This window comes from Aspergillus terreus, genomic scaffold, assembly GCF_000149615.1.
Source record: "Aspergillus terreus NIH2624 scaffold_7 genomic scaffold, whole genome shotgun sequence".
Classification (NCBI taxonomy): domain Eukaryota; kingdom Fungi; phylum Ascomycota; class Eurotiomycetes; order Eurotiales; family Aspergillaceae; genus Aspergillus; species Aspergillus terreus.
Genome location: NT_165930.1, coordinates 91,354 through 114,281, shown reverse-complemented (window position 1 = coordinate 114,281; position 22,928 = coordinate 91,354). Strand labels below are relative to the sequence as shown.

Genomic DNA, 22,928 nt, shown 5'->3' with positions numbered 1-22,928 from the left:
AGCTCCACCGGCATCTATCCAGGGAACTATGATAACAAGGCTACGGCGAGTGGCCCGATCTTCTAAAGCCGGGCGGCCCGCCTGGTGGAGCAATGAGGCACCTGAAGTCATTTAGGAACTTCCTTTAGCTATTGTTCTGGCCTGGAAATACTCCTTACAGTAGTCTGTGGATAGTGTAGACGTCATCCGGAAAACATACTAACGCACACGGAACCTCCATCAGCGGTGGTGGTGACTCGGTCTAGTTCGGGAATATGTCGGCTACAGATAGACGCGATCTATAAGCACTATGAGGGGCTTTCAATTATAAAAGGCTGGCATACGTCTTCCACACACTGCTTGCACTGACGAAAGATATCAACAAAGACCATCTTCCTTCGCAATGTCTGCGCCACGTGAACCAGGATCCCCGGGGAATCGACACCCGGAGGATCGAACGCTACAGAGAACGGAAACTGTCGAGACCCTCCACGAACTTGGAGTGCCAGAAAGACCACCGCCGCTGGACTCAAATTATCCCGACGTTGGCCGCGAGGAAGACCCCGTATTCCCCGAAGAATACACACTCGAAACCGAGACCGGTCTTGTCCCTGAAGCAACCCTCGAGAAGATCCGAACAGAGCGTCCCCCAGCAGAGACGCCATCCGGAAGGGACCTTGAAAAGGGTTACAAAACCGCAGAGTTCGTTACTTTTACCCTTCATGACCCCGACAACCCTCACAACTGGTCTCGCCTCTACCGATGGTACATCACGATCATAGCTTCGCTTCTAGTTGTCTGCATTGCATATGGCTCTGCCATCGTCACTGGTGGTCTCAATTTGATCGAGAAAAATTACAACGTCTCTCAGGAGGTTGCGATTCTTACTTGCTCCATTATGGTCTGCGGTTTCATGGTTGGGCCATTGCTGTGGTCTCCATTGTCTGAGATCATCGGTCGGCAGCCAGTTTACATCTTGTCACTGGGTCTTTACGTCATCTTCAACATTCCCTGCGCCCTGTCTCCGAATATAGGAGGACTTCTGGCTTGTCGGTTTTTGTGTGGAGTTTTCTCAAGCTCGGGATTGGCATTAGCTGGTGGAACTATTGCCGATATCTGGTCCATTGAAGACCGCGGAATGGCCATTGCATACTTCGCCGCGGCGCCATATTGTGGTCCCGTCATTGGGCCGATTGTCTGCGGTTGGATCAACGTTGGCTCCCATCGCCTAGATCTCTTCTTCTGGACCAACATGGCATTTGCGGGTGTTGTTATGATCCTCGTGGGCCTGATTCCAGAAACGTATGCTCCTGTCATCCTCAAACGACGCGCAGCAAGGCTAAGGAAGGAAACCGGGAACCCAAACATCATCACCGAGCAGGAAAAAGTGAAGCTTACTTTCCGCGAAATCGTCAAGACAAGCTTGATTCGGCCGGTCACTATGATCATGACAGAGCCGGTCCTCGACCTGATGTGCATGTATATTGTCTTGATATATTCCATGCTCTATGCATTCTTCTTTGCCTACCCCGTCATCTTTGGGAGATTATACGGATATAATGATGGCCAGATTGGCCTCATGTTCATCCCTATTCTCATTGGGGCTGGGTTTTCTTTGCTTTGCACACCTGCCATCGAGAAGCAGTTCAGAGGAATCTGTCAAAAACGGAAACCCACGCCTGAGGATCGACTCATTGGCGCGCTCATTGGAGCCCCATTCATCACGATATCGCTTTTTATCCTCGGTGCCACGTCGTTCAAGCATATCATCTGGGTTGGTCCAGCATCCTCTGGGATTGCATTTGGATTTGGCATGGTTCTGTGCTATTATGCAGTCAACAACTATATCATTGACTCATACCATCGCTACGCCGCATCCGCCCTTGCTGCTAAGGTGTTCCTGCGATCAGGAGGGGGCGCCGCGTTCCCTCTGTTCATCACCCAGATGTATGACCGCCTTGGACTCCAATGGGCGTCCTGGCTGCTGGCTTTTATCGGACTCGCTATGGTTCTGATACCATACGTATTCTATGTGTTTGGTGAGCGACTCCGCGCGAGGTTCACAAAAGATTAAGGAACAAACTAGACGAAAGAGCCGACGTGTTATTGAAGGAGGCAGGTAATGATTGGAGATAGTAATAACAGTGGAGGTAGATTTTGATAGACTACACAGACACATACAGACATCTATAATTGATCTAAGTGACTGTCTTCGAGACTAGATACGGGACGTGACGACTGGGACATTAGAGGCCCTACATCAGACTGCATTGATTCGATAGATGTAACTATAAGGTGAGGACATGAACGTAAGTTGTAGCATCTGTATAACCGAGCATCAGACCCATAACTCGCGCCGTGCGTAAGTCAAGAAGTCTGGCATCGATCGTTCAGTAATCCTCCCAATATGCAGCACCTTGACATTATGCTCCACGGTGAAGAGTTTTCCAAAGTTCAACCGCGACATAGGGCTAAGTTGAATATCTGAACTCGCTGGCCTAACTTCCAGCGCTTTGCTGAGCATCCGGGGGTCAGATAGTGAAGCAACTGGTTCGCTCCCTTCCATGTATATGACTGCTTGTTTGGCACTATCGGTCCCGGATTTTGATAGACCTTGATTGCGATAGGTGTATATGGGGCTGAAGAATGCGGGTCAGTAAACTGTGTCTCGTCGACGAATTCGCTATACATACAAGCACCATGCACAATTGGTATACTCTTTGACTACCACCATTCTTCGAATATGGCTGTAAACTGGCTCACCAAACTGGCCGGCTATAATTGTAGCATTGGTTCTGTGTGCAGCTGTGCCGGCGTTTTCGTGCCACATAATAGAAAACACCTTCATTTCTATCAGTGACGATAAAAGACCAGATTAAATCGCATGACAAACTTACTCTTCCCTGCCTGAAGAATCGTCGCGGATCAGATGGCACCTGGTAACCTATAAGCAGTTAGTGGGCCCATTATAGACTGTATTTATGGAATCGTTGTGGCATATACGAGGGTCAAGTGTTGAGCTGGATCTGGGAGAAATTATTCCGGGTGGTGCATTTTGGAGCGTTTGTCCCCAAGCTTCAAATAGTCTGGTTTCTGGCTCTTGGAGACTCATGTTTCTAATCACATCAGGCATATCACCTGGTAAGCCAGCTGGATGTTTCGAAGCAGGCGAAGGTGGACCTGCAAGATCGTTGGTTGTAGCAATTCGGACACTCGTGGAATTTGTAAATTGGAAAATGCTGCGTAATGTGTCTTCAATAGGTAGCATGTGAAGATATCTGCCCGTATTATAGGCTGCAAATATGCAACCGCATACCAGGTGGTCGCGAACAACCCACGCTCCTGATATCCCTTCGCCTACATGGCAGTTAGAAAAATGTAACGAGGAATATTGTGCGATTTACAAACCATGAGAAATCTGAATCTGTATCTTCTTAGTGCGCATGGCAGTTCCTCGTAAGATAACTGACGCAGTGCCATCAAGGAGGTATCCTGGAATGACATTAGATGAAGTGATAATGAGAACTTCCCCCGCCGAGAGCTGATTGTTGTCCAGAGAGCCAGAAATATCCTTAATAATTGATGTACTTGGATCACGATAACTATTTTTCAGTGTACCCAGAAGATTGCAATCCAGTTCAACAAGTGCAAAGTCAGACATAGGCGGGGACTGCGTTGGAAGCCCGTAGTCCCCGGTCAGAGTTCCTCGGCCCTTGTAAGATACAATACTTGGCACCAAGACTGGCGACCATTCGTGTTGGGCAGTACCCTGGGTGGCTACTTCGCTACCTCTGCTGTAGTCACGACGCCTATTCCTGGGCTTAGATATACCGACAGGGAATGAAGGGTCAGAATCGGAGCCAGATTCGGACGTATCTTCATCTGTATCAGAACTCGATGGCGTTTTTGACGCATCAAGGCAAGCAATGATTCCATGTGCAGTCGTCAAGCCGAATACCGAATTGTCCACTACTATAAGTCCCCCAATTGTTGAGAAGGACGAGCCAGAATCATGGAGGCAAAATCGAGTCCCAATACCACATGCACTGTGTATGTCATATCGCAGTTGAATAGCAAAGGATAGTGCCAACTGTCGATCGTCGACGTCGCATATCGTTTGTCGTGGCCTTATGTAGCTGTCGCTACTGCCGTTCTCTGCATATTCACTGGCACTAAGACTCATCGGAGGATGATCAACATTGCTGCCTCGTCTTGAATAAGGCAAATTCCTGGTCCTCGCACCAGGAAAAGCCGGGGCTTCATGATTGACGGTGAGGGGCCACTGGGATAGTTGTCCATGAATGGAAGGCGGCGAGGAGTAGTAGTGTTGGGAAATGAAAGGAATACGATTTCCAGGTTGGCTGGGGGACGTGCTCGCCGTGGAAGAAGGCTGCCACATAGAGCGAGAAGACATTTCAGAATACATGAGAGAGGAAATGGACGGAGTGTAGGACATTAGACTCGCCGAGTCGTACCCTGAATCGTAGAGCCTGCGATCCTGGTCATCTACCGATACTTTCTGTTCCTCTGATGCAGATGAATATTGCTGATCTGCTGTCGATGCGATATGCGCTGCTGGCCACGGCGCTTCCAGTGCAATGTGAGCCTCCGCCATACCGAACCTCTGAAGGAAGTTCTGTAAGAATCGAGCTTGATGTATGGTCTCCTTGACCTTTCTCCTGCATTTTCGGCTGCCGCAGTGGATCCAAACCATCGGCTCTAGCATGACCTTGCCCCTGGCATGCCTTTCATGAGTGGTCAGCCTCATGGATTTTGTCTTGCCGGCCATGCACAGTACAGGTTCTATTATGAGGTGATCATCTGGTATATCGTTGGGAAGGCTATCCGTGACGGCTAAGAGGTGGTTGATAAGATCACCACATATATGTTCGTTCCATTCGTCGTAGATAATATCAGGAGGTGGCAGCTCCTTCAGGACTCCCACGTAATATCGCCCAACTCTATAAACCTCAGATGAGGATGTCGGACGCAAGATGCCATATGTCGGGTTTCCGGTCGGATCTCTCGTATCTGAGCGTTCTTCGGTTACCGTGTTTGGCCTCGCGAGCACCATTATATCGACCGGCGGCAACGGGATTCCTGCATCCGGACATTTTGTGTCAGTGTGACCCCGATGCCTCTGTTCACGGTACTCTACCTGTCGCGGATAGAGCATGCTGATCACTCTGGCTGGATTCTGGGGTGCGGAGCATGTTTATTTCTCAGAAATGGGAAAGATTCGAGTCGGTGACGCATGTATCAGCACCGTGAAGGCCCATAAATTGCAGACAGAGGAGTTCTTGGCCACGATGGACGGGGAGCGCTGTCATCGATCATAATTGGCCCACGGGGGCAGTGGCGCAGTTGTGCAACAACCACTCTACGGACTGTGCCTCGCAAAAGCAAGCAGTATCTTGCCCTTTGGATGTTACGTTACACGTCAGCGTAGATTACCCCATATTCCTGGCTCTACTCGTGAGCGAAGCGTACAATCCATGCACTTGCAGTCCCATCACCATGGCCAAATAATACTTGAGAAAGAAATCTAAATCCTATCGCGAGGAAAACCCGTCGGGTACAAGACCGGCGCTAAGGAGTGCCGACAACGTTTGGGGTTGGAGAAATATACTGACTAAACAGATCAGTCAGAATATGAATCACCTAGCAGCTGTGATGCATGATCAATGGGACTGACAGGGCTGTGGTCGAGGGCCCTAGCCTCGCGCTTTCTAATGGGGCTGAGCCTGCTGAGCGACACCTAACTTCACTGACCCCCTATTCATTAGCATCTGCCATCGTCACCAACGGACATTAATTTACATCTTTATTCCACAGAACCCTATTGTATGGATCCAGCCGAAAAGCCGCGTACTAAGGCAGAGTAAGTCACCAACGGGGCGAATGGGCATGGCAACGACAAAGGAGGACCTTTTTTCTCGCTCCGTCACTGAGAAGATACACAATTGGGAAAAATGGAGAAAATGGAATATCATCAACGCACTCTGGCCAAGCATGAAGACAGGGTTGGGGAGTTTTGTGGAAGAAGATTACGCCTTATTTTTCTTCTACATCGCAAAGACTCTCAAAGACTTGCGTTCCTGTGAGATGCAATTTGCTTCGCAGGACTTCGAGAGCCTCCTGCAGATCATACAGACAATGCGACAAAACCGGTCCTCGACGCTGGAGGAGACGATTGCTCGGGCAAAAGAAAAACTCCCAGGTGCTTCGGATGCAGCCGTTGGTCGATCCATAGAACTGGCGGTTCGCCTGTGGCTCTGCCTCAACGTGTATGTCGAGAACAACCGGCCCATCGGGCGACTCAACACACGCGATAGCCATACCAGGTGGTACAGCTCTCAGAAAGTTGACCAATTTGTGGCGTCGCTATTCCCGGAGGATCGAACTGGCGGCTGGACTATATCAACTCGCTTTCAGATCGACGGATCCCTGACCCTGGCGAATTTGAAAAATCTATGTGGTCTGCACATAAGATGGACTAGCAATTTGCAAGATCACTTGAGACTGACGGGTCAGAGAGGACACCGTACACTCTCGTTCTATCAGCACGAGATTTGTCTCATCAACCACCATCGCGAGCCTGACCCAATCATCCCGAAACCAGTTCTCAGCGAGGCTCTGAGGACTTTCGATATCCTGTTGCCTCGTGGAGATGCGGCGACAGACAAGCTACTGAAACAATCTGGCGTGTCAATATGCGGTGCACGTGAGCCCCGATGGGTGTATGACCTCGAGGAGTTCAAATATTGGAGAAATAATATGGTCCAGCTGCTCGAAATTCTCCATGGGCCACCAGAGAGCCTCTCCCAAGCCCTGCTTGACCGACGAAATCCTGCGCAATGGTCGAGTTTGTGGATTGCGGTGTTTGGGATCTTCCTGCTCACCATTGTGTTTGGCATTCTTACGACGATATATTCGATTAAGCAGTATCAGGTAGCGATCGCATCATACGAACTATCTGTCAAATCATTCCAGCTATCTGTCGCTACGGCCTGTCAGCAGAAGACAGCTCCATTGCCGGGGGTTTGTGATTGAATGTATGTAGTCTATGTACTTGATCCGCTCAAACAACTACCTCATTAGAAGCTACCGTACTTCCACGTTATCCATACTATAACCACCATCGCTGGATCGATGGAATATAAGCAAACTTATTACCTTGTACAGAGAGACATGGCTACATATCAGACGTCTTAAATACGCCTACAGCGAGCTAGAATATCATCTTGGACTTGAGTCGTGTGGTAGATGTCGCTTTAAATTGCCTTTCCCGGCCTGCGGATGAACACAAGACCCCTGCTGGATGGTCGATCGGGGTCGGGACAACTCAAGTCAGCGATGACTTTACTCATTCGGCAAACAAAGAAGACGGCATCGCGAGCGTTCCTTTCTCATATCGGTATTCTGAATCTCATTTCCTCGATCGACTCAGAAACATCACTCCCCATATCGCTGTTGTCCGTTGTCCTGGCTGCTTCGTCCTACGCATCATGGTTGGAGTCCCGTTCACCCCGGAGGAGGACATTCCCGACCTCTCGGGCAAGGTCATCCTAATCACTGGCGGTCTGTCCCTTATTAATCTTACCGCGAGGTATTTGTACCTCATCACTGCTTGCTTATTGACAATGCCTAGGAACGGCCGGCCTCGGAGCAGCGGCGGCCATCCATCTCGCCAAGCACTCCCCAGCGCACATCTATATCAGCGGCAGGAATCCGAAGAGTGCCGACGCCGTGATCAAACAAGCGCAGGAATCAGGGACCAAGGTCTCATTTCTGGCCTGCGACCTGGCCTCTCTCTCCTCGGTCAATAAGGCGGCCGAGAGTTTCCTGGCCCAGGAATCCCGCCTCGACCTCCTAATGTGCAATGCCGGGATCATGGCAGTGCCGCCGGGAAAGACGAAGGACGGCTACGAGGTCCAGTTCGGAACGAACCATCTGGGCCACGCGCTGTTGATCCAGAAGTGTCTGCCGCTCTTGCAACAGACTGCCGCTGTCCCCGGTGCCGATGTGCGCGTCGTCATCCTCACCTCGTTGGGATTCCGCATGCACCCACTGGCAGGAATTGTCTTCTCGGACCTGACGACTGAGCAGAAGTTCAGTGCGTTTGGGGCCTGGATCCGCTACGGACAGAGCAAGCTGGCCAATATCCTGTATGCGCGAGAGCTGGCCCGTCGCTATCCCTCCATCACGTCCGTCTCTGTACATCCCGGCGTCGTTAGTACAGGGTTGGTCGAGAATCTGGGCTGGGCAAACCGAGCGTTTGTCTATGTGACGAATATGGGGAAGCTGATGAAGCCGGAGGAGGGTGCATACAATCAGCTGTGGGCTTCTACCACGCCCAGGGAGAACTTAAAGAACGGGCGGTTCTACGAGCCAGTCGGGATCCTCTCGTCCAAGTTGGATAAGGTCTCGAAAGACGACGCGCTGGCGAAGCAGCTGTGGGAGTGGACGGACAAGGCATTGGCAGACTATCTCCATTAGTTCAGTTTCTATTCCATAGATCTGGGGGTGGATTCAATGCGTCCGGTTTGTTCCTTTTAACTACTCTTTCACCATGGACTGTTCATTCTGCGAGAATGTCACGGCCTAGCGCTTCCTCCTTGAGAGCTATACACAACACTCATTCAGACCACCACTTCTTGAGCTTCATCCCTATTATTCTTCGCTTGTAATAAAGGTCTGTATGTCTACTGCAACTATATACGTGTATTGATAGTTGCGGCTCACAAAAGCACCGCCAAATCGCTCCCTGAATGTTGGAAGGATAGTTACATACCGTGAAAAACACATGAACCACACAATTTAGCGCAGGGTAGTAGGACGTTAATCCATCTGGAGGCAGATAGCCAAGATATGGATCGGTCCAGATTATTCTCTCGTCCAATGCAGGAAAGGAGAATAGTGCGGGGTGATATTGGCCGACTGAATATATCCATGGTACATAGGTGAGCTTTCGCCACCGGCAGCTTTCTCCCCAAACAGTGATATCACACAAGGATTTTATTCGCCAAACATTCTCAGTTGCCTGGAATGAAGCGTTGAATAAGATTCACGCATGACACCTAGACTCGTCATAGTCCTGCGACTGGAATCCAAAGCCAGATGGCGGTTCATTCATAAGCTGACGGGCCCCAGGGCGTGCCCTGTATCCTCGACAGACATGGTAGATAAACGACAGACAAGATCAAAGACATGACGAGCTATCTGGTTCGAAATCTAACGCCAAAAACACAAGGCTGGCTGCACGCGAGCAGGAAAGCTATAAGTCAGCCTTGCATCTACCCGCTGGTACAAGGCCAGTGGCGAGCAACGCATACCATCATCTACATGAAAGCCCCCGGCGATCAAAGCCAGCTGTCTCTCGACTTTGAAAGGCAGATTCTGAACCCTGAACGAGCCGAGACATGCAAGTCAGGTACGGACGACGAAGTCGCTCATCACAAATCCTCATACGATCCTTCGACGACCACTCCCGAAAGTGAATATCTTGCCGATGAAGAAGAATGCACCACAGGCATGGAGGCTCACCATCCCCTTTTTATCAGCCCAGCCAGGAAGGAAGTGAGCGAATTACTCAGTCCGATGGTTGGGGGTGCGGTTCATGGAGCAGACAGACTGGGACCAAGTGCTCGGGGATGGACAAGAAAGCACAAAGAGGTGCACATCAAATATATACCCGGGGGCCCATATGATCGCTACGAGAAGTTGTTGGACGATTTGAAGAAAGCTCGACAGGGTCAGTCGTTACCTCCTGCATTCAACATGAGAAATTCCGATAACAACCTTTTTATAGGCCGAACGAGTGACGCCAGTGCCCATGCCGCTCCTACAAAGTGAGAAAAACAACTTGACAAAGAGCTCTGTATTCTTAGGTTATAAATAACGTAGTTACGGCATCTTAGTACTAAGTTATTGAACAAAATATATATCGAGTGCATGGAGTTACTTCAACAGATTAAATTGACTAGCATCTTGTTGTTGTCCAAGACTAAAGAATTCCCATTCCTGATGCAGGAGCCTTGTATTAGAGTCCAACGTCGTTAACCAAGAGTGCTTCGGCTCGCTCCTCATTCTTCATGACTTCATGCCTTTTCCCGATACTGAACAGCTGCTTGGGTCTCACTAAACTCAACCGCAACCACCTCCCCAAACTGTGCATTGATATCTTCGAGCGAAAGCTTCTTCGTCTCCGGGAAGCAGAAGTATATGACGGGGATATACAGTGCCGTCGGAATGATCAACACCAGGAAGAACTTCCACGCAATCCTCTCCAGGGCATCGGGCCCGGCGACTAAGACGACGATGGCTGCCGCTTGTTGATTCCAGATGGCGAATCCTGCTCCCTGGGGACGGATCCTGGTTGGAAAGATCTCGCTCATGTATATCAATCAATCAATTAACGACGAGCAAGTTGGCAGTGTTGAAGACCATGGTGTTCCTTTCGTTGACAGTGGATTGAACAAGCTTGGCTTCGTCCTTTCACCACAGATGTTAAGTACTCTGTCCAGAGTGAATATCTGTGGACCTTCTGGATGTACTATACTGGAAATCTGACACATTATTGGCAGGCATATGGCTGAATCCGGGTCGGCTTCTGCTATGCGGGGTGCATATGCGGGGGATGCTTCATTGAGAGCTTTCGTCTCGTCCTTCGCCCGAGGTCTCGGGTATATCATCTGGTGATCAGACTAGCTGGCCGAAAATATCTTCTCGTGTTTGCTAATAGTTGTCAAGCTCCGGTAGTTTGGCAGATGGATGATGTATCATGGCTTAACGGGGCTTATAAGACGGGCTGGGCCGAGTAAATTCATTGAATTTAGATATAACTGCATGACCATCCTCGTCCCAGTTGCCATCTTGGCAATATGAACGTCGGTTATGTGTTGTGATCATCCATATACCCTTCTAGTTCTAGCCACTCCGCCATGAAAGCCGACACTAACAAGCTCCAGTCCCCCACAACGGCCATGTCCAGGTGTTCACCGTCATCATCTAGCGTATGCCATACTCTTGGGAATCCCCGGACAGGGTGGTGATCGATGATAGGTAAAACATCGACACCTCGGTCAGCGAATGGCACATGGTCATCTAATATGTGGTCAGGCTCAAGTTCATCAGCGCCTTTGCCCGTATCTATGAACCATGAACGAGAAGCGGATATATCTGTCTTGTTCTGGGTGGATTGGAAGCCACCCAAGTCCCGGAACCGACCTTCTAGGCGAACGAGATTCTTATATGCCCAATTTGTCACGTTGGAGCGGGAAGAAATGGCTGGATTTGATGCACCCAAGAGGTCCAGGAGAACAAATAGAGAAATAGATGCGAGTCGGTTCGCGTATCTGGCGGTAGATGGGTACTTCTGCATTCCCCAATCCGTAGCCAGCGCTCTAGAGCCGTACAGTTGATCCATGATGTCCACAGGGGGATCAGAGAATCTTTCCTCTCCATCAGTGAAGATAATCTGGACGCCTTGAGCCGCCGCTGGTGAGTTATCCCCGCAACTCCATTTCCGTGTAAGTGCTTTGTCAATGCTGCGAGCCGCGTGCATGATCATTGCACATGGAGCAGCGCTGTCTATGGCACCGATAAATCCTGTCGGTCGAAGTTTGCTATCTGCGTGAGCCACCATTGTGAGCCTAGTTGTATTCCCTTCTTCTGCGCCAGGATGGTCGCGAAAGGCGATGAAGTTTGTGAAGCGCACATTCCTGCCACCTGACACTGGCGTTATGGCCGTGAAGCTGTGTGGTTCGATTGTCCACTCTGGCAGCGAGGAATGGAAGAAGTCGATAAAATGGTTCCTGACAGCGGTCGAGCCTGGTGTGTCTGGTACTCTTGTTCTAAGGATTGGTGCCAGAATGCGTCCGTCATGTATGTTAAAGTCGGGGCCTGGGCGTGGCAGACGCAGTAATGTTTCGTCGGAGAGTGTTTTGTATGAAGTCACGAGATGTAGCCATAGACCGAAAAGGATAATCACCTTGCTCATTGTGCATCCCAGTAGGCTTGTCGCCATAATTATCGTCTACAGAGCGTTGTTTTGCCCGTTAGGATGATAGTGAAGATGCTCTCGTTCAGAGAATCTATGAGCCCTTGCAATAAATTATCGTTGATCAGACGATTGAAGAGGGCCTCATAATAAATTCGCCGGCTCATTGTGACACATACACGGCTATCAAATCAACATAATTCAATCTGCAGTTCTGTCTCCCCAGCTATCCTGATGCGCCCTCTGGGATGCCTGTGTAACTCGGAGTTGATACCCGTCAGAAGAGTCCTGATAAACCATCCAGCGATTGCCCATTTCTAACACCAACATTTCAATACGAGGAGGACCAAGCTATCATCGCTGGTTATGCATTGCTAGATTGCGGAGTAGTAGCTCCATGGCGCTTTGGGATAGTGCAGGAAACTAAACTAAACAGTCCGTTGCTCGGCTATACATCCCTGCGCCATCTTTTCATCCACATGCGCGGTGCAGGTCTGCGGGGTTGCTTTCACAATTATCGTCCATCTTCCTACCGAAAGAATGTCGGTAATTTGTCAGGACTTCCTCATCTCATCTCCATACTCGCCATGGCAATCTCGCATCTTCTCACCCCTGATATGACGGATTTCTCACTGGTCACGGCGCTCGGGACCGTCATTGCGCTGGTTGTGCACCCCATCCACATGAGGAACCGCCTCTAACATCCACAGGGTGTCCTATGGACCATCGGCTCAGCAGTGTACAATGTCTACCTCCATCCTCTGTCGCGCTACCCGGGGCCTCGACTGGCTGCCGCAAGCAGACTCTGGTTCTGTTGGCACTTGATTCGCGGCGAACTACCCTTTGTGATCCATGAGCTCCATCTCAAATACGGAGATATCGTTCGCGTCGCGCCAGATGAGCTTTCATACACCCACCCCGATGCGTGGAACCAGATATACGGCCTGCGTCCGGGGAAACGAGAGATCATGAAGGACCCAACCTTCTACTCGAGCCTGCCGTCGGGTAAGGGGAGTATTGTGAACGCGGTCCGCGAGCGACATGGGCACCTCCGGAAGCTCATGTCGTATGGGTTTTCGGAGCGGGCGTTGCGCGAGCAGGAATCCGTGGTGCGCTTTTACGCGGATTTCTTCCACCAGCGGGATCATGGAGACATTGGGTGGGAAAGGGGGTGAGGTGGATTTGGGTTAGATGGTATAACGTGCGTCCGCCCGTCCACCTGTAGATAACTGCTGTTGTGGGGGGGATACTTTGCTGACCGAAACAGTTCTTCACCTTCGATGTCATGGGTCATCTGGTGTTTGGCGAATCTTTCGACTGCCTCCAAAGCACTGGGTACAATCCATGGGTTGCTCTGATATTCGACTCGGTCAGAATTGGCGGTCTTCTTCGGTCGATCAAATTCTGGCCATGGCTGACCCCTATTGTGCAACACTTGGTTCCTGCGAAGCTGCAGGAGCGACGAAAAGAGCAGAAGCGGATCGCACGGCAGAAGGCAGCGTACCGCAAGAGCATCGAGGATGGCCGGAGAGACCTTATTTCCAGCTTGCTTCAACCCGACAGTGGTGTAACGGATGCCGAATATCAGAGTACTGTGGAGTCTCTTATCATCGCGGGGAGCGAGACCACCGCGACTCTACTGGCTGGAGTTACGTTTCACCTACTCAAAAACCCGGATAAGTCGAAGAGGGCGACGATGGAAGTTCGAAACGCTTTCTCATCTCCTGAAGAGATTACCTTTGTCAATGTTAACAAACTGCCATACTTGATTGCATGCTTGACAGAGGCCCTTCGAATCTACCCTCCAGTCGGGGATGGGTTTCCGCGCAATACGGGCGAGAATACCGAGGTGATCCTGGATGAGCGCGTTCCACCGAATGTAAGCCAAGTGAAGTGGTCTTGGGTGTCCATTGCTGACCTGCCATAGACACTCGTCCGAGTCACTCACTGGGCAACATTCCATTCACCCAGCAATTTCGCACGGCCAGACGAGTTCATCCCTGAGCGCTGGCTGGAGGGAGAACATGGGTTTGAAAATGATCGGAAATCTGCCTTACAGCCATTCCATGTTGGACCTCGGAATTGCATCGGGCGCAAGTGAGTCTATACAGTCACTAACACTTGAACCATGCTGACGTTCCCCAGCTTGGCATACATGGAGATGCGCCTACTGATGGCGTTGGTCCTGTTCCGCTTTGATATGGAATTGTGTGACGTCTCTGAGGACTGGGATAAGCAGAAGTCATTCCTGCTCTGGGCGAAGCCCGAGCTCATGGTGAGACTATCTCCCAGGACGGTGTGAGTGTGCAAAGAGCCCCGCGGACTCCATTCTGCGGGTTACTGCTTGCCACGTATGGGCTTATTCATGACATGTTGTGATCATGAGTAAATGAATGACATTCAGATTGTATGTCTGAAGATATGTAGGTATGTCCAAGGGCGTCGTGATGACAAAAGAGATGTCAGAATCCTCGGCCACATCAATCCTTTGCCCGTGGACATAAGTTTGTAACAGCACCTCTTCATGTGTCGACTACCAATGTTGAACATTCCGAATACGAAGCACCACCTCGGTATCCCGTACCACTGCTTCACAGTTTGCAGCAAGTCCAGCAGCCCTTCACTGGTCATTAGTATAATGAGTAAATAGTTTTGAAACAGCCGGACAACCTACCGCGATATTTTTGGGGATCTGTCCATTATTAGCCGGTGATTTCCTTCAGGTTTCAGGGATAGGACTTACGAAGAGGGGAGGACAGGGCTTCGCGAGGACCGCACACATTTTCATGCAGTTGGGTACGACAGGTGGCACAGGTTTGCCAGGAAGAACACCTTCATCCCCCTCCTCTATCGGCGCAGCGTACGCCTGATAGAGCAGGGCCAAGGTACTCAGGAAGAATGAAATCTTCATTGTGTCGGACTCGTTCGAATTCGTCTTGGTCGTGCGGTGCTGATATAGTGAAAAACAGAAGATAGGGATGAGTTCCGGGATATCCAACATTACCCGCGACTTATATATAAAGCACTGCAAATCTCAGGTCACCCATGTCTCTATGCGCGGAGATTTTGTTGGGACTTGGGCGTGGGTACATGTTCTACAACAGTCGGGTGCTACCACAAGAGGATATGTGTCAAGGACCGATTCGATATTATTCTTCGTCGCCGCGAAGGTACAGTCCTGGCCTGGTGGCTCCGGGCTTTGCCACTTCGTTTTGACGTCTATGTTGCATTTGAAATTTCCGCGTCGTACATTACATAGGTCCGAGTACAAATGTTGTTACAGCTCATTGATACAATCCCAATGCGTGGGACTTGCTTAGAACTTGGTGTAGCGCAGGTACGGCTTGACCACACGGACATCGCCGAACTTCTTCTTCGCGTCCTCGGTGGAGACGGTAGGGGGAACAATGACATCGTCCCCGACGTTCCAATCGATGGGGGTCGCGATGCCCTTCTTGTCGGCTGTCTGCAGGGAATCAATCACGCGCAAGACCTCGGCGGAGTTGCGGCCAGTCGACGCGGGATACAGCATGGTGAGACGAATCTTCTTGGAGGGGTCAATGATAAAGACGGAGCGGATGGTAAAGGCAATGCCCTTCTCGGGAAGGTTGTCCAGGTCCTCCTGGGAAATCATGTCGTAGAGGAAGGCAACCTTGCGGTCAGCATCGGCGATGATGGGGAACTGGAGGTTCGTGTTGGAGACTTCATTGATATCCTGAATCCACTTGTCGTGAGAGCCGAGGTCGTTGGCGCTCTGCAGAGATGCTGTATTAGTATGCAGTGTAGCAGGCATGGGAAGGGACGTAAGGGTCTACAAACCAATCCAATCATCTTGACTCCCCGCTTCTCGAATTCGTCCTTCATCCTGGCAAAGGCGCCGAGCTCGGTTGTGCAGACGGGAGTGAAGTCGGCCGGGTGCGAGAAGAGGATGGCCCAGGAGTCGCCGATGTACTCATGGAAGTCGATTTCGCCGTGGGTAGTCAAAGCCTTGAAGTTGGGCGCTACAATAGTTAGTATACCTCTATCCCCGAGACCATTGAGTAACACATACCGGTGGAGCCAAGACGCAGGCGAGGCTGTTCCTGCGGCGTGGTAGCCAGGAACCGGCGAGTGAGGGGCTGCACACGCGGAAGCCGAGGGGGGACAGCAGAGAGACGCGAGACGGGGGCAGCCCTGGGAAGGGCAGAGAGGGCCCGGAAGCCAGTACGAGGAAGAAATAAAGCCATTGCGATGGAGGAGGTGAAGCAATGGATGAGGGCGAAGTAGGAAGAGGTGGATAGCGAGTACGATGAGAGCTCAAAGAGAGCTCGAAGGGAGAAAAGCAGTGGGGAAGCCTGATGATGTCACGGCTGACTTATCTTAATGCCTCAGGCATAATATAACCAATCACGTGATATATCTCCTGGCATACCACAAACTCGTTGACACAGGACTTGAATTCGACCATGATCACTACTCTATATTCTTACGCAGTGAACCGCCACTCACTCATCACTACCATGTGCATACCATCTTTTCCCTTGCCAGTGCAATAGCGCGATCGGAATGAAGCTCACCCCCATGATCAACGCCGCGATCACTCCTGCACTACGCGCGACGCCGACACTCTCAAACATGGCCGGAAACCTGCAACCGTTAGCACACTGATCTCTACACCAGTTGTCTGCACTTACCAGAATGGTCCAATGAACCCCCATGTGGACCTCACGAAGTTGATAAACACCCCGACCGAGCCGGCATCTCCCGCCGACGCTTTCCCAGCCGCCATGGTGTCCACACTATAAGTCGTGAGAACGGTGGTCACAACTTGGTTACCAAAGGCCGCAATTCCAGTCCCCACAACCGGCACCACCGTCCACTTCCCGGCGGTGGCTTGCTCAGTGCACACCAAGAACACCGTCACGCCTGCGATGGAGAGCAGAAATCCACCATAGCTCAGCCAGAGCCGATACTCGGGCGCCGGCCGGTGCTTGATGCGGCGCGCCCGGGTGTTCATCCATACATCCGACATGATACCGCCCAACTGCTCGCCCAGTAGGGATCCAATGATCAATCCGAGGAATTGTAGGCCCAGTTGTTGGGCGTTCAGCTCAAACTTGCTTTGGAGGAGTTGCGGGACCTCCACCGATGCCAGGACAGAAGCGAATAGGAAGACCATGGCGTATGCGCAAGCGGCGAGTAGGACGGGGATGTTGGTGAAGAGGGCGAGCGGCTGGACAAACTCGTACAGTTTTAACGGGGTAGGATCGATTCGTCGGATGCTCAGATACTCCCGCTTGAAGGCGGACGCGCTCGACTGTACGCCATCGCCGACGTAGCGGGTTTCGGGGCCGAAAAAGATATACAAGATGAGCTGGCAGCCGTTTGTCTGTAGACGATATTAGTTAGCTTAGGCTCTCCCTTTGTAGTCGGTAACATACAATGGCCAACACCCAATAGATCCACTGATATCCTACGCGTTGGGTAACGAATCCAAATATGAATGGACCGATTGGCACCCCAAGCGTGACCAGCACCGTCCACACTCCCATATATCTGGCGCGTTCATGCTGGAAGAAGGTCTCGGCCACCACCGCGCTCCCGAGCGCAAAGGCCGGGCAGATGAAGAACGAGACCAAGGCACGACACGCTGCCATGGAGGCATAATCGGGACTCTTAGCACAGCCAATGTTGCACACACAGCTTCCCACCAGCGAGAGCAGGAAGATCGGGCGTCGACCAAAGCGCTGAGAGAGCGGTTTCCAGAACAACGGAGCTCCCCCGAGAACGGCGATCTGTAGAGAGGTCAGGTAACTCGCCCGCTGGAGGGACACTCCTAGATCCTCGGCGATGTTCTCGTAGGCGCAGATGATGGATGCGGCGGTGAAGGTGCCCATGAAGGCATGGAAGGACACGAGAAGCAGGTTCACAAGTCGCTGGTTTCATCCACGTCAGCATGTCTGCTTGATTTGATTCCTCTGGGTGGTACATGCCTTCCAGAGCGGCCAGTTATACGGATCCGCCGGGTCCATACTGGGGATGGGGTCGAGATCGATCGTGCCATGTCGCTGCAGGAGGTATTCCCTGTGTTCGTAGAAGAGACCAGTTCCATCTCCGCCGTCCACGACGGCGCCATTCTTCTCGAGGCACTGGGGTTCTGATTTAGCCGGGACATCCCCTGAGGAAGAAACGGGACGGCTAGTAGTCGTCGACATGATGCTTTAGATGAACGCACAGCAAAGAGAAGCTACTCATCGTGCTGACTGGGGAGGGGGAGAACCCCAGGCTGATAAAGCCGCCTCCACCGTGGCTATCGGCACATCCGGGGCCCCAGAAACAGACGGGGCATTTCCGCCGCGTCGGTGGAGGCCGAGTGGAGCGAAACTGCCAACTGAAGCCGTTCAAGCCCCTGTTCGCGGTGGAGATGGCCGCGTCGGCGGTAGTTGGGAGAGAATCACAATGCCGATGCAGAGGTCTGTCTGCCTGTCGGATGCAGCTGCTGCCCATCACGATGACACTCTCGGCCCTCATCGCCGCGGCTCGACCATCAGAGGGGTTTGGCCGGGGTTGCGAATTGCCGACCACGAACCCGTCCCTCTGATAGATGCATTTATCCTCGGACATTTTTCCGTCTTTGCTTGGCATGCTTAATCCTGCTTGGCAATTGCGTGGCGTCTTGTTTCATCTTGTCTCGGGGGTCAATGTCGTCAATCTCTGGTCAACGAGGAGATGTTCGTGTGTTATCTTCAAAAGACTTGACAGATTCTTTGAGATGAGGATGTTATTACCGACGAGGAGTCGGTATGGATGGTATTTGGTGGTGCCCTTGAATTCGAGTCATGCCGACAATATATATTTTCACTAGTACGCCAGGTATGAACGAAAAACCGATGGAAATCCCCAGAGATAACATGATAGATTCTAAGCAAGGAACAAAGCAGTTATATATAAGTTCATGGAGCATAAGCAGGACTTCAGTGGTTTTAGTGACTGACATAATGTGTTAGGGCCAAGATTCACGTATAGCGGAGGGGGGTCGGCAAAAGATCTAGTAAGTCCTGTCCAAACGATTTCAGACTGAAAGCTGTAGATAGCTGCTAATCTTCTTTAGAAATACATCGGATCCTGAATAGTCACGGCCAATGTAACCGGATCAGGTGTATACGAGCTCAACCGCCGATACGAGCGTCGAGCATTGGCATCTCGTATTGCTGATCTATATTAGGAAACGACCCCAGACAATCACCAGGGTATCAAGACTCATTCTACCCTATACACGACCGACATTCTGCACGTGTGTCGAACTTGCCGTTGAATGGAGACAATCAGCAGTCTGGTGGCCGACAGATGTCAACACAGACGACAGGTTAAATAAGAGTCTCAGGTCACTGAAGATGTGACGACCACCACGAATTGAGAAAGTCTGCAGCTCCTGCTGAATATACGAACGCAGATATCGTCTCGAAGATGCGTATCCTTCCCTGGCTCATTGCGGCCGCGTCCTGTGTGTCCGCCAACGTCAACGACCCGGCCAAGGATGCCACCCCCTACCATGTCGAGTTCCCCCTCTTTCGCAGCGCGAATATGGCCTCCGCCGACAAGCTCTCCACTGGAGTTGGCTTCCATTCGTTTCGCATCCCCGCCGTGGTTCGCACGACCACTGGGAGAATTCTTGCCTTCGCCGAGGGCCGTCGACACGACAACCGCGATTTCGGAGACATCAACCTCGTCTACAAACGCACCAAAACGACTTCGGATAACGGGGCCACTCTAAGTGATTGGGAAAGCTTACGGGAGGTCGTGGGCAGCGGTGATGGAACATGGGGCAATCCTACCCCCGTGGTCGATGATGGCACCATCTATCTCTTCCTGTCATGGAACAACGGTAGCTACAGCCAAAAGGGCGGCGACGAGCTTCCCGATGGTACCATCACCAAAAAAATCGATACCACCTGGTACGGTCGGCGACATCTCTATCTGACCACCAGCACCGACGATGGCAACACCTGGTCTAAGCCGCAGGATTTGACAAAGGAGTTGACGCCTGACGGATGGTCCTGGGATGCCGTCGGGCCCGGTAACGGCATCAAGCTCTCCTCTGGGGAGCTGGTCGTGCCAGCCATGGGTCGCAACATCGTTGGGCGTGGTACGCCAGGCCAGCGTACCTGGTCAGTCCAGCGTCTGAACGGCGCCGGGGCGGAGGGCACAGTCTGCGAAACGCCCGACGGGAAGCTCTACCGCAATGACCGCCCCAGCAAGGCGGGCTACCGCATCGTCGCTCGAGGCACCCTGTCAGATGGCTTCAGCGACTTCGCGAGCGACAGTGGTTTGCCAGATCCGGCGTGTCAAGGCTCCGTGTTGAAGTATAACACGGATGCACCGCCACGAACAATTTTCCTGAACTCGGCATCCAGTGACAGTCGTCGTCAGATGCGTGTCCGCATCAGCTACGACGCGGATGCAGCCAAGTACGACTATGGTCGCAAACTCGCCGATGCCCCGGTGTCGGGGGCTGGGTACGAGGGAGGGTACTCGAGTATGACCAAGACGGCGGACTATAAGATCGGCGCCTTAGTGGAGAGTGACTTTTTTAACGATGGTACGGGCGGAGGTTCATATCGCTCGATTATATGGCGACGGTTCAATCTGTCGTGGATCCTTAATGGTCCCAATAACTAGGGGTTGTGCTGGGCTGGATAGGCCACATGTGCCTGGATCGGGATCGTCGCGTCGCGATAGAAATTAGCCGCGAGTTTGTCGCGTGTATCAGGCCCTCCTTGATAGAGTTCAGATCCTAGTTGGCGTATCCCAATGGAATGGAATGTGTGACTACCCCGTGATGCGCAAGGGATGAGTATAGTATCAAGGGATGTTTACGCCCTGCACGTATAAAAGGCAAAGACGGAAGCCAACCACGTTCTCCTGCGAATCATCGTTTCCTTGCAGGAATTCGCTGTCTAACGATCGTCTCTTCGCATATCACCGCATCATGCACGGCGTCAAGCAACTAGCGCTGCTCGCCCTGGGGCTGCTGGCCACGGGCAGTATGGCCAAAGCGAAAAAGACCACAACGGTAGGTACACGTACTCAAGATGCATACGTGTCCAGATCGCTGACTCGATGGGACTCTCTACAGGTTGGCCTGGAGACTGCCGAGCGAAGTCGATCCGTGAGAGCCGAGATAAACGAATGTGTTACAGTTAATGAATAGTAAGCGACCTCGGATCAAGCGACAACTTGGATAACAACGGTATTAATCGAACACAGCGGAGTCCACACGGTCGTCACTACACGGATGTGTCAATTCTTCAGGTGGGTTTGGTCGCTGTGTCTTGCAATGCGATGGACTAAACGACACACAGGGCCAACGAGTGCATGGGTCACAATGTTATGCTGGCGGCCGGTGAACACCATTCGAACCCAGTGGAGGTGGGCAGTTTTGTATGCCATTAGTAAGGGTATCAGAGGGTACCAGTGTCAGTATAGAATGTCATCGAATAGACGAGCAGACGATCGATGTGGGCGTGGCCTGAATCGATGCATCTCTCAACAAGAATATAATCATCTCACATTTCTCCAAAGATGTGGCGCTTTGTGTTTGTAGCTTACATTCCCAGGGAGTCTTATGCCAACGTCGCTCGGAGTGCCATAATTCGTTCCGTTGCCGCATTGAACTCGGTAGAATCCAAACTTCCCTCTTCCAAGGCCTCTACCAGTGCATCCACGATTGCTTCTCCTTGAGTCACATTTCTCGCGGCAGCCAGAAGAAGATCCATGCCAGCCTGTGCCGCCAGTACACCCCGCTGCGCGTCATTTCCGAAGCTGCGCAGGGCTCCTGCCTCGATGGCATCGGTGATAGTAACGCCCTTGAAACCCATTTCGTCCCGGAGCGTATCCTTGACCCATTTGGAGCTCAGTCCCGCAGGCGAGTCGGCGTCGACTGCGGGATAGACGGCCCATGAGCACATAATCATCGGGATATTGTTCGCAATAAGCTGCTGATACGGCTGCATGTCCACCCGTTCCAAAGTATCCCGGTCCGAATTGATCGTAACAGGCTGCTCATCAGTGTTCTGGCCATTCGCTGCCGCTCCTAGACCAGGGAAGTGCTTCGCTACCGATAGCACTTGTTCCTGGGCTTCACCCTCAAGGAATTTTCCAGCGCAGTCAGCGACCACTGTGCTGGAGTTGCTATACGACCGGCCATATTCGTCAATGAAATTGTCCGGTGCTTGGAATACATCCACAACAGGTGCCAGGTTGGTATTCAGGTTGTTTTGGCGGAGTACTTTGCCGGCCTCGTTTCCGGTGGCCTCTGCTGTCGCCCCGGGGTTTGCAGATTGACCAACCTGCTTCGCCGATAACTCAGGACCCCCTTTCAGACGGCGCACCTGGCCTCCCTCCTGATCGGTCATAGTGAGGAGGGGGAAACCAGAATTTCCCGTTCCATCCTGGTATGCATCCTGGAAGAGCTGAATCGTGTCTGAGAGGGTTTCATTCACATTCTCACCGAATATGATAATGCCCCCCACTTTGCCTAGGCGGATCAGGTCGAATAAATGGGGCGGGGGCTCCAGCCCAGGGTATGAGTAGATAACATGTGCAGCGACATCCTGCATGGAAACCTCCCGCGATAACACGCATGCTGCAAGCCCTAGGAGGGTGACATCCCGGAGTATTCTGGTGGGCTGCATGGTGAACAGGGCACGATGCATGTCTACCAGGGGCAAGGGCGCCACGCCGGGGGCCAAGTCTTATCTATATCTTAGGGCGCATGCAGCGACATTAGGACGCCGAGTAGACCGACGGAGACCCGAGTCAGGTTGCATTGATCGGCAAGTCTCGTATTCCTGCGTAAAGACAAACGTCTAGACCCCGAGGTAGAAACATACGAAGACCATACGACGTAGAAACAAGGAAATTAAAGCAAATAAGCCAGATCTAGAACATCTTCATCAAATGAATTCCA

At 51.7% G+C, this 22,928-nt stretch overlaps 10 protein-coding genes across 10 annotated transcripts; 5 read left to right on the top strand and 5 right to left on the bottom strand.

Annotated features, from left to right (window-relative positions):
* Positions 1-382: 382 nt before the first annotated feature.
* On the top strand, positions 383-2,053 carry ATEG_04972 (MFS transporter; the record flags this gene model as incomplete). The annotated part of the gene is made up of 1 exon (XM_001214150.1): positions 383-2,053. The coding sequence occupies one exon, from the start codon at positions 383-385 to the stop codon at positions 2,051-2,053; it is 1,671 nt and encodes a 556-aa protein (XP_001214150.1).
* Positions 2,054-2,872: 819 nt separating this feature from the next.
* ATEG_04971 (uncharacterized protein) lies at positions 2,873-5,155 on the bottom strand (the record flags this gene model as incomplete). Its single annotated transcript, XM_001214149.1, has 3 exons — positions 2,873-2,923; positions 3,104-3,336; positions 3,388-5,155. 3 exons carry the CDS (start codon positions 5,153-5,155, stop codon positions 2,873-2,875), a joined length of 2,052 nt encoding a protein of 683 aa, XP_001214149.1.
* Positions 5,156-7,487: 2,332 nt separating this feature from the next.
* On the top strand, positions 7,488-8,402 carry ATEG_04970 (uncharacterized protein; the record flags this gene model as incomplete). The annotated part of the gene is given in 3 exon segments (XM_001214148.1): positions 7,488-7,560; positions 7,631-8,302; positions 8,317-8,402. The coding sequence occupies 3 exon segments, from the start codon at positions 7,488-7,490 to the stop codon at positions 8,400-8,402; spliced, it is 831 nt and encodes a 276-aa protein (XP_001214148.1).
* Positions 8,403-9,189: 787 nt separating this feature from the next.
* On the top strand, positions 9,190-9,834 carry ATEG_04969 (uncharacterized protein; the record flags this gene model as incomplete). The annotated part of the gene is made up of 2 exons (XM_001214147.1): positions 9,190-9,733; positions 9,791-9,834. 2 exons carry the CDS (start codon positions 9,190-9,192, stop codon positions 9,832-9,834), a joined length of 588 nt encoding a protein of 195 aa, XP_001214147.1.
* A 245-nt stretch (positions 9,835-10,079) lies between these two features.
* ATEG_04968 (uncharacterized protein) lies at positions 10,080-11,980 on the bottom strand (the record flags this gene model as incomplete). Its single annotated transcript, XM_001214146.1, has 2 exons — positions 10,080-10,353; positions 10,899-11,980. The coding sequence occupies 2 exons, from the start codon at positions 11,978-11,980 to the stop codon at positions 10,080-10,082; spliced, it is 1,356 nt and encodes a 451-aa protein (XP_001214146.1).
* A 540-nt stretch (positions 11,981-12,520) lies between these two features.
* ATEG_04967 (cytochrome P450) lies at positions 12,521-14,282 on the top strand (the record flags this gene model as incomplete). Its single annotated transcript, XM_001214145.1, has 5 exons — positions 12,521-12,526; positions 12,691-13,089; positions 13,248-13,859; positions 13,908-14,077; positions 14,126-14,282. 5 exons carry the CDS (start codon positions 12,521-12,523, stop codon positions 14,280-14,282), a joined length of 1,344 nt encoding a protein of 447 aa, XP_001214145.1.
* Positions 14,283-15,296: 1,014 nt separating this feature from the next.
* Positions 15,297-16,206, bottom strand: ATEG_04966 (peroxiredoxin; the record flags this gene model as incomplete). Its single annotated transcript, XM_001214144.1, has 3 exons — positions 15,297-15,734; positions 15,800-15,981; positions 16,032-16,206. 3 exons carry the CDS (start codon positions 16,204-16,206, stop codon positions 15,297-15,299), a joined length of 795 nt encoding a protein of 264 aa, XP_001214144.1.
* Positions 16,207-16,464: 258 nt separating this feature from the next.
* On the bottom strand, positions 16,465-17,856 carry ATEG_04965 (putative MFS multidrug transporter; the record flags this gene model as incomplete). Its single annotated transcript, XM_001214143.1, has 3 exons — positions 16,465-16,606; positions 16,654-17,348; positions 17,401-17,856. 3 exons carry the CDS (start codon positions 17,854-17,856, stop codon positions 16,465-16,467), a joined length of 1,293 nt encoding a protein of 430 aa, XP_001214143.1.
* Positions 17,857-19,426: 1,570 nt separating this feature from the next.
* ATEG_04964 (putative extracellular sialidase/neuraminidase) lies at positions 19,427-20,638 on the top strand (the record flags this gene model as incomplete). The annotated part of the gene is made up of 1 exon (XM_001214142.1): positions 19,427-20,638. The coding sequence occupies one exon, from the start codon at positions 19,427-19,429 to the stop codon at positions 20,636-20,638; it is 1,212 nt and encodes a 403-aa protein (XP_001214142.1).
* A 944-nt stretch (positions 20,639-21,582) lies between these two features.
* Positions 21,583-22,653, bottom strand: ATEG_04963 (putative glycosyl hydrolase; the record flags this gene model as incomplete). The annotated part of the gene is made up of 1 exon (XM_001214141.1): positions 21,583-22,653. One exon carries the CDS (start codon positions 22,651-22,653, stop codon positions 21,583-21,585), a length of 1,071 nt encoding a protein of 356 aa, XP_001214141.1.
* Between the last annotated feature and the right edge of the window lie 275 nt (positions 22,654-22,928).